We start from the raw sequence: 10,107 nt of genomic DNA, 5'->3' as shown, positions 1-10,107 counted from the left end.
CCTCTCTTTCCCTGTCAGCAGTTCACAGACTCATCAGAGTAAAGCTTTTCTCAGATTCATTTTGATTTATGTATCTCCCCAATCTACATCTCCAGTCCTGAACTCTCTCTCTCTGAACTTTAGCTTCCTGGATCCAGCTTCTTGCAAAACACCTCCTCTTGGCTGACTCCAGGCACATCAAGTATAACACCCCCGAAATGTAGCTCTTTTCTAAACTTGTATCTGTGTCTCCATTCTTGGTGAATGGTGTCCATTCAGTCACCCAAGGCAATAACCTGGGAGTCATCCTAAATGCCTTCCATAACACCAGGACTTAGCTAATTTACCTCCTATGCTTTTGTCCAGTCTGTCACCATCCCTCTGTCTCTACTCCACATGTGGGCCAGCAGCTGCTCTTCCTGGACTAGGACAGTAGTCTGCTGATTGGTCTCCCAACATACAGTCTTCTTTTTCCTCACAAGCCGTCCCTCCTCTCCTACACTCGCCAGGGTAATCTATCTAAAGCACAGTCTGACCATGTCGCTCGCCTGCTTAAATTTCAGTAGCTTTCCCGGATGAATTTCAAACTTCTTGACATGGTAGGTAAGGCCCACCCCTACTTCTTTAGCTCCACCTCTAGCGTGCTCTTTAACTCTGTCTTATGCTCTGATGATACTGTTTGTAGCTTCCTGTATACTAGACTATTCATGCCTTGGTTTTCCTTTGCCTGAATGCCCTCTTTACCTGATTAATGCCTGTTTATCCTTTGAGTCTGGGAGCCATCTCCTCCAGAAAGTCTTCACTGAGCCCCTAAACTGTGTTGAGTGCCCCTTATTTGTGCTCCCATGGCACCTCATACGTACCTCCCTCATACTAAAATGATGTTTCTATGTCCGGTCTCGTCCACCCCCCCTCAGCCTGTAAACTCTGAGAGTAAGATGAGGCCCTTGGCCTTGGTGACACCACACCCAGCACAGTGATTAGAACGGACAAGGTGTTGAGTATGTTTGCTGAGCCAAACTGAAGAAAATGGGATGTGGCGGAGGGGTTGCCTTGAAGATGCGCTTTCGTATCCCTTTGTTCCCTAAAAGGCCCATATCCCTGGGTGTGGAGCCTGTTGCCCTTGGTCCTGAGAGAATGGAGTGCATGATGATAGGATGGCGTGATTTTCCTAAAGCAAAGTGGGAAAATTCCCAGGATGGTGAGTTTTAAACAACATTCTATTCTCTCCAGCCCTGGCAAAAAGCAGGTTCTTCCTTTGGTCACCACTGACAAATGTTTGATTGACTTGGGGATGGTCCAGGGCTACCCTGGCTTTATCTGGGGGATTGGGGAGAGGTACTACACAAAAAATAGCCTAAAGCTTGAGGATGTTTGTCATTTGTTCCAAGCTCTCTGGCTGTCTTACCTGGTCCCAGGTATCCAGGAGCATCACGTCATCTGGGTTCAGGTCATCCTGGGTGAAGTCTGTGATCTCAGTAACAATGAACCGGCCAGTCTTATTGGAACATTCAAAGAGACGGGACTGGACATCTAGGATTTCCTGCTGTAGTCTGCAATACAGTCCATTTAGTAGAGGAACTGAGCTGCTTAGAAATCATGTGCAGTTCACAAGTCTGGTAGGCAGGGGGAGCCAAGAGGAGGGGATGCTGTGGTCCTGTACCTTTTGTCATTGGCATAGGGAGTTTTTCCTCCCAGCAGGTCCCAGAACTCAGCTGGCTCCTGGCCCTCAGCCACTGTGTTCTCGGTGCCATCACAGAGAAGCCCCGCCAGCTCCTTAGCCATGGCCCGCTCATCTCCACTAGACCCCTGAGAGTGGGGTGGGGAGAACACAGATGTTAGCTGCACACAGGCATGTTGATGTGGGAAAAAAGTGTCTGAGACTAATAGCTCAGTGCAGCCAGGATCATCTACCAAGCCACAGTACCTCAGGACGGGGAGATAGATAGGTTTGTTCTGGTGCTGGGAAGGGCAGGGGGCAAGGGGCGGGGGCACGGAGGAAAACGGTGGTGGCAAAGGACAAGACTAAACTCTGAAACCCACAGTGGATATTGACAAGTCACCTTTGTTTTGCTTCCAGTTGGAATTTTAGCACCTACTTTTGACTATTTTTTAAGAGAAAATTTAAGTGTATTATAAAAATTATATACAGAGAAATTCACTCTTTTTGCCGTAGAGTTCTATGACTCCTGATGAATGCATAGAATCATGCTACCACCACCACAACAAAAATAGAACAGTCATCTCACCACTGCAAAAAATTCCCTCGGGCTACCTACCCCTTTGTAGTCAAACCCTCCCTGAATCCTTAACCTCTGGCAACCACTGATCTGTTCTCCATCATGATAGTTTTGCCTTTTCCAGCATGTCATAAATGGAATCATGCACTATGTAGCCTCTGTGCTAGTGCACTGTGCACTTAGCATAATGCATTTGAGATTCATCCTTGCAGTTGTGGGTATCAACAGCTTGTTTCTTTCCATAGCTGAGTAGTATCCCATTGTATGGATGCACCGCTGTTTGTTTATCCATCCTCCAGTTGGTTTGCTTCCAGTTTTTGGTGATTACAAATAAAGGTGCTATAAACATTTGTGTACAGGTTTTTGTGTGAAGATAGTTTTTTATTTCACATGGGTACATACCCAGGAATGGGGTTGCTGGGTCATACGGTAAGTGTATGTTTTATAAGAAACTGTCAAATTGTTCTCCAAAGGCCATATTTGCATTCCCACGAGCAGTGTGTGAGAATTCCTGTTGCTTTGCATCCTCACCAGCACTTGATATTATCTTTTTTTTTTTCAGTCATTCTAATAGGTGTGTAGTGGTATCTCATTGGGGTTTTCATTTGCATTTCCCTAATGACTAATGATGTTGAGCATCTTTTCCTGTTCAATTCTCTTTTGCAAAACAATTTTAGTGCTTTTTAATGCAGATGCAATTTAAATTACAAAAGTCACATTTTTAGTGTTTTTGTTCAGTGTTCATGGCCGTCCTGTTACAGTCCACCAAACTGGTGTGGAAAGATTGACTTATCCAGCCTGCATCCAGCCTCCATGTGTTTAGAGGTTTATGGAGGGTCTCCTGGATGTAAGCAGTGTGTTAGTGAGTTTCTAATTGGAGGCCTAATTGTGGGGAACATTGTCAGTCCCTTTGAAGATCCTTTAGGAAAAAGGTTCCTTTTTTTGAGGACTGCTCCAGCCTACTCTTCAGTTCCTTTGCCCTTGCTGACAGGAGGGTTGGTGCAGGGCTGGGCTGTGAGGGGCTGGTATGACCACTGGGCCAGCCATCCTACCTTGCCATACCACAGGTAGTGCTCTGCCTGGGTCCGCAGCAGAAAGACATCATTGGAGTTTAGGGAGGAGGTGAAGGCTGGAACCTCCACCGCTTTGGTGTTAGATTTGTCATTTCCTTGAATCTGGAAGAGCCTTACCGGAGGATCGGGCTCGGCATTTCCCTTCCTGGAAGTCCCACCCTAGAGAGGGAGAAAAGCAGCGTCTGGAACTAAGGTACACCACGTGCGCCGGGCACTGGGCTAGCATTGTGGAGAACATGGATGTGTTTGACACCGTCTTTGCCCTCGAGGAGCGTCTAGGCTAACTGGGAGAGGTTGAGTTGAGCTGGAGTTATGGTACCAATAGTAGCTTTCATTATGAGACCTTGGTTATATGCCAGGCTCTTTGCTGGTGCCTCATCTACATCATTTTATAGATCCTCATAATAACTTTGCGAAGTAGGTATTATTATCCCACAGTGCAGATGGGGAAACAGGCTTAGAAACTTGGCTAATAAATGACAAGACTAGGACTTGACCACAGACTTATGTATATCAAACATGTGACCTTATACATTCCTGGTAGTGCTTCAGCCAGGGCTTCATGGAAGAAATGGAACTTGAATCTGAAGGGGCACATTCTCTGGGGGAGGTGGACAGGTAATGATATGGCACATGTGAGGTCTAATGAAGACACCCACCTGCCTGGAGTGGAGTGTGTAGGCTAGGGAGCTGAGGGTGATGCGCCTGCACAGGTAATATGGGTCAGATTATAAAAGACCTTGAATTAGGCAGTGGTTTGGACTTGAAGCCCTAGGCAGTCGGGATTCACTTCAGCGTCTTAGAGAGATGCACCCTCTTCCTGTCTATGTCTTCCCCAAGCCCTGCTCTCTACCCCTCCTCTCCCCTGCTGTAGTCTCCTGCTGACCTGCTGGTTCTGAGCATTCTGCTTATGGTATAATTTTATCTCAGGGCTCTCACCTCAAAGATAACCAGCTTTCCTTTGAAGATGGCCATGAAGTGGCGTGGCTCCTTCCCCATGGTAACCCGAACCTGCACAGGGGCCCCATCAAACTGCCGGTCCACCTCCACCGCCTGGTGTGCCGAGGCTGCCAGCTCATCCTGTGAGGCGTGACGGCCCTGTAGTGGTGAGCGGGTGCAATGGGTCCCTGCTACCCCCCTGGCCCTAGCTCAGTGGCCAGAGGAGGCACCAGGATCCAAAGCTGAGAGGCTGCCCCAGGCCTACCTGCCAGATGTACAAGATGTAGTGCGGCTTCCCGTGCATCTCGTACGTATAGAGAACCAGATAGCAGTCTCCCCCATAAAAGAAGCCATACCACTCATGCTCCACGGGGACCAGCTCCAGGTTTTCAATTCTCCAGACCTAGGCATAGAAGGAGACACAGTTCCCCAGAGATGGGAGTCCTGTGAAGAAACAGCTACCTGGAGGGAACTGGGCCATGCTTAGCAGAGAATACAAGTGGGTGAGGCACTAACGTCCATTCAAAGTACACCTTCCCCCTCTGGTGGTGAGGGCTTATCATATTTGCATGATTTGAATCCCAAGAACTGGATTGTCCCTGGTCAGATGCATCCCCATCATGGCTCAGAGATGATTTGAATATGTCTGCCAGGTGAGTTATTGATAGCACACTGGAGTATCTACCTTTCACTTCCGTGAAGAATTGTGGGAAAACCCTGCAGACTCAGACACCTCTTTGAATAGACCTGAGGTGCCAGAGGTGGAAAGGAAAGCAAAGCAGACACGGAATCACGCGTCCCTTCTGTACAGCAGAGCAGCCAGGAGGGCCGGTGCTGCTGCCTGCCCTGGGATGTGGGTCACTGGGCTTACCTCAACGTTGCCATTGCCGTCGTCGACCATTCTTTCCTGGGCTGCCACCTCTGGTTTGGTGTGCAGCAGAGTCACATCAAATTTATCCTGGAAAACGTTAGCTGCACGGAAGGGGTTGGGAGAAGCCAAGTGAGTAAAAAGCACCTGTGCCTGCCTTTCTACAGAGTCCCGGCAGTGAAAACACCATCTGGGGGCAATCTTACCGATTTTACCAATGCTGAACGTTTTCCCCAGACCCACAGTCTGTTCCTTCACTGACCACTTCTGGAACAGCTGCTTGAACATGGCTGACTCGGCACCGTCACTGACAGTCTCCACGTTGGTACTGCTGGGGTAGCCCTTCATCTTGATGAAGTTCTGCGGGTGCCCCCCCCACCCCCCCGAAGGACAGGTCAGTCCAGGAGTGCACTGGGCTCTTGACTTGGCTGGTGATTCAACCCTGTGAAGCCAGTTGGTAGGACTGTTCCCTTCTGGGAGTCAGAGTCAAATTCTAACTCACTTCTGTCTAGGGACCAAGTTACCTGCCTCAAGGAAAGGACTGAGTAGTCCTTTCATTGGCCTGTCATGATTATTACTGATTTTTTTTTTTTTTGTAAGATCCTCTATTCTGTGTTCCTTCAGCACTCCTGTACTGTACTGACTTTGTATCACCTTCATTTGCCCCTTTTTTGCTTTGTAAGTGCATCCTGCCTGGTTCATCTGCATGGGTCTGCACAATGTCATAAGCTCCTTGAGGACAGGGCCATTGACCTTGATATGTGATATCTCCTTCAATAAGAACAGCTACCTTTTACTGAGCAGGTGTGTGTGCCAGGTATTGTTCTGAGTGCTTTATAAGTGTTACTTAATCCTCACAACAACCCCAGGAGATGGCATTAAACCTGGATTTGAATCCCAGTTTGTCTGTCTGACTTCGAAGTTATGTATGTAACTGCGATGTTCTATGCTCTGGTGCCTAGTATGGCTCTCTGAGCACATCTGATGTGTTATGGACAGAATTTTTTGGACAATATTGCACATCCATAGCTCCTACCAGAGCTTTAGACATGGCCATCTGTTTCTCAACCTTTGTGGCTCCTCTTCCTTTCCACACATAGATCTTGGTTCCATTTTGGTCCAGGATGTAGCAGTCCTGAAGCAGACGGTCAGAGATAAAAGTGGTTACTCCTGCCCAAGACCATGAGGAAGGCCTTTCCCTAGGGTCTGCCTCTGAAGCCAGGTCTGGCTACCCCAAGCCAAGCCCACCCAAGCTCTACTTACATCATGGTTCAGTAAGCCCTGGACCAGAGGCCTCGTTGCTACATCTGTGACCACCAGCTGCCCAGCTGAGTCTGAGACACTAGAGAAGGGGAGAGGTTAGCCTGTACCTTCTCTTCTACAAAGCATCCTGTAGTCAATCTGATATTTCACGGCTTTGTCTTAGAATGGAGTTTCTGGGTAGAGTTCAGCTTCTTGCGACAGGCATGGCTTGAATGCAGACAGGAATGTGATGGACTCTGTTCTGTGGAGGAGACTTTTGTGCATCTCTCTCCTGAACGTTATCCTGTCCACATCCCTGGGCACGTATAGATCTGAGCAAAGGAATGGTCTCCCCCAGAGACCAGGAAGAGTTGCTAACAAGAGCAGATGGTAGCTGTTTAGGGAACACCGAGCTCCTTACAGAAGCTGCATTTGAAAAAGACTGAAAGAAAAAGCCAGTCACCTGCACCCCAAGCGAGGAGCGAAGCAGAAGTGCTGGTTTTCTGGGGGGGCACCTTCCCCCTACCCCAGCTTCCAGCCAGCAGCCAGGCTTAGCTACTCACTGATACAGCGTGATATTTGATTTCTGCTGCTGATCTGTGATCTCATCGGGGACCGCAGGCTTGATAATGGAGTGCCGGCCGAGGGTGTCCTGAAGGACCTTCATCAGCTCTGGACTGGCCGCCTCCTTGTCTCCCTCGATCACTCCTATTTCAGCACGGCCCCCTCGCTCCCTGTCCCGAATATGCTTTGCCAGGAGCATAGCCTGTAAAGAAGCCCGAGGACCGGAGGAGCAGCCTGGATCCCAGACACAGGAGTTACCCTGATGCTGAGTCGCAGGCTTGCACACGTGGCCTGTCTCTGAAACAGATGCTGCTCAAAGGCAGGGGTCTGGCTTGAAGGGCAGGAAAGAGCCAGCGAGGAAAGAAGGAAAGGGCAACTGAGGGAGTGCAAGCCCACGAGGCCCCGGTGGGGGGGAGGGGCGGGGGCGGGGGGAGGAGGGAGCAACAAAACAGGCCACACCTTCAGACGCTCCCTGCTGCTGCTCTCTGGGCCATTCCACTGGATGATGACCTTCCCAAGGTCCAGCAGGAAGACATCACCTCGGTTAAAACTGTCCCAGCTCATTTCCACCTGCAGGGGAGAGGTAGACATTATGTAGGAGGAGTTCTTAGGTGCTAGGTGGAGAGGCCCTGGGCCCAGGTCAGACAAGGGGCAGGACTTACCTCGGTGGCCCTGATGTTTCTCTTCCCCTTCACGTGCAGCAGCCGCTTCACATCGTAGGTATTGGTCTCCACGTGCTTCATCCCGGAGGCCACACCCCCCTTCTTGTAGCTGAGGGAACATCCGTTATTTATTGAGCACCTGCTATGTGCTAGGTACTGGGGAGACAGTTGTGGATCACACACATGCAACCTCTGCCCACGTAGATGACGACAGTAAATGAGCCAGGTAAACATAGATGCTGGTCACCACTGCCACAGAGGTGCACTCAGCGTGTTCAGGGCAGTCTTCTCCGAAGGACTGACGTTTGAGCTGGGATATTAAGAGTGGGAACCAACCACCAGAGGACTGTTCTCCAAACAGAGGGTGCATCACTGATGCAGTCCCCAGAGCACAGAAGAACTTGTTTTGTTTCGTTCTAGAAACTGCGTGAATGTCGCGTGTGATGGGAAGAGGGGCACAAGTCAGGCGGGAGCAGAAACATTAATGACACCGTGGCCTTAAAAACCATCTCACTCCAGGAATCCGCTCTCCCGCCCCTGGCCCTCACCCCAGCCCAGCCTCCCCCAGGTGTCCCACACGTGAAGGGCACGCAGAAAGCCACGGGGAGCAGAGGGTTCCCTGGTGACTCAGTGTAGTGCTCTGTGCCCAGTAGGTCCTCAGTGGGGACTGCTGACCTGCAAGAAGCTGGCCTTGGACCAGCCTCAGAACTCTCAAGCTCATTGGAATTCCTTTTTCTTTTCAATCTCAAGTGCAAAGTTTTGAGGTAATCAAGCTCCTCAGTTCGTGGAAGGTTTTCACCATTGGCCTTTATGAGACCCCTCTCTTGTAGTAAGTATTTACGTGTTCCCTTTTATCTGCATACCCTACCTCCCTTTCTCTCCCCGCCATAGGCATCCATTCTAACAGTTTAACATTTGTCTTTTTATTTTCACTCTGGTAAAATGTGGCCTGTTGTTTTGAGTTTATGTAGTTTTTTAAAAACAGAAATTGGCATTCTGTTCTATATTTCAAGCCTGTTTCTACCTGTGCTCCCTAAGCCCCGTGTTTTTAAGGTCTGTCCACATGTCAGATGTGCCTCTAATCTGTTGCTTCCAGCTGTGGCGTTGTACTCCACCGTGTCGCGGAGTGTTTTTCCTGTCCACATTGCCTGCAGCTTCCCACCACCACTAATGTGAACATTCTGGTTCATGTGCCCTTGTGGACCTGGGAATGTAAGCCTTCCTTTTGGTCACACGTCGGGGGTGAGATCTGCCCCAGTGGCAGCAGACTACTCTCCGGAATGCTGGGCCAGTTCTCACTTGCACCAGCAGGGCACCTGTCTCCCCAGAGCTTCGACGACACTTGGCGCCTCTCAGCTCTCTGATTTACGCTGCTCTAGTAGGCGGAAATGATGGCTTTGTTTGGATTTGCATTTCTCTGATGACTTTCTTCATATACATTTTGGCCCTTTTGGTTTCCTCTTTGGTAAACTGCGGTTACGTCCTTGCTCTGTGCATAGCTACTCACATGATGCCCTGCTTGAAGTAGCCGCGGAAGGTGTCGGACTCGTGGCACTGGACCTCCCGGTGCTGCACGGGGCTGCCCCCCAGGTAGTCATCCAGCTGCGTAGTGTAGATGGCTGCGCAGCTCTTCTCATCCTGCGAGGAGTCCTTCCCAATCCAGAAGTGGATGTCCTGGGAGAGGATGCTGCCCACTCTCCGGGTCTGGGATGTAGTCAGAGAGATCAGGTCAGGGGCCAGCTCGCCTCCCCTTCGCTGCTGGCCCTTCTGGCGTGGGAAGAACGTGGCCTACGGTGACTTGTGTCCTGCCCTTGGCAGGCTCGGGGCCTCTCCCTGCCTGCAGTGGCCCGGGTGCAGACCTCCTCCATGGCTCAAGCCCTGGCAGCGCAAATCCCTCCCCACATTTGGGGAATGTTGACAGCTTATTGTTCTCAAAATAAACAGAGACCAATGGGGATCTTTTCCGGGTTGGACTGCAGGCTTTTCTTGCTGCTCTTTCGCACCCCTGCACTTGCACATCTGGCAGAGTGCTGCTGTCCATCTGCATGGCTCTGTCAGTACTTTCCACGTGGGAGATTGTTTCCTCCGCTAGATGAGTACTTGGAGGCCAGAGGTGGCCTTGTATCCACCTGGCCTTCCTTCACAGCACTGGGATCTGGGGTCTGGGTCCCGGAGGGAGAAGTGCTGCTGTAGGCGACTCGCTGAGGTTCAGACTGAGGGCCACACCCATACCCTCTGATGCAAAATTTAAAACCCTGGCCTAAGAAACCCTTTGATAGTCAGGCTGGCCTGTTCTATATAACAGTGAGGAAGAATCAAGATGGATACCAGATTAACCTCACGGGCAGATCTCCCAGTGGGGCCCCAGAGCTGGCTCTCAGGGGAGCAGCTCATGGGAATGGGGGGCATGGTGCTCACCGAGAGGATGATGTAGCAGTCCCCCTCATAGAAGGTGCCGTGGGCATTCAGGGGCACCAGCGCCAGCTCCATTTTCTGGAAGGACAAGGGGTGTGTATAGGCTGAATTCTCTCCCTCCTCCC

At 50.4% G+C, this 10,107-nt stretch overlaps 1 protein-coding gene across 1 annotated transcript in view; it reads right to left on the bottom strand.

Annotated features, from left to right (window-relative positions):
- AVIL (advillin) overlaps positions 1–10,107 on the bottom strand; it is a 16,705-nt gene that overhangs the window by 4,659 nt on the left and 1,939 nt on the right. Inside the window, exons 2-15 of the mRNA XM_007467629.1 lie at positions 9,986–10,060; positions 9,075–9,271; positions 7,568–7,676; positions 7,365–7,475; positions 6,905–7,107; positions 6,363–6,441; positions 6,136–6,234; positions 5,306–5,459; positions 5,103–5,203; positions 4,497–4,634; positions 4,232–4,390; positions 3,272–3,451; positions 1,643–1,788; positions 1,388–1,532 (exon numbers count right to left, since the gene is read on the bottom strand). Coding sequence (XP_007467691.1) covers positions 1,388–1,532; positions 1,643–1,788; positions 3,272–3,451; positions 4,232–4,390; positions 4,497–4,634; positions 5,103–5,203; positions 5,306–5,459; positions 6,136–6,234; positions 6,363–6,441; positions 6,905–7,107; positions 7,365–7,475; positions 7,568–7,676; positions 9,075–9,271; positions 9,986–10,060 — 1,896 coding nt within the window. The remainder of the gene's footprint in view (positions 1–1,387; positions 1,533–1,642; positions 1,789–3,271; positions 3,452–4,231; positions 4,391–4,496; positions 4,635–5,102; positions 5,204–5,305; positions 5,460–6,135; positions 6,235–6,362; positions 6,442–6,904; positions 7,108–7,364; positions 7,476–7,567; positions 7,677–9,074; positions 9,272–9,985; positions 10,061–10,107) is intronic.

This window comes from Lipotes vexillifer, unplaced genomic scaffold (assembly GCF_000442215.2).
Source record: "Lipotes vexillifer unplaced genomic scaffold, Lipotes_vexillifer_v1.1 scaffold387, whole genome shotgun sequence".
In the NCBI taxonomy this organism is placed as follows: Eukaryota; Metazoa; Chordata; class Mammalia; order Artiodactyla; family Lipotidae; genus Lipotes; species Lipotes vexillifer.
The sequence above is the reverse complement of the archived record's forward strand: the minus strand, read 5'-3'. Positions and strand labels throughout refer to the sequence as shown.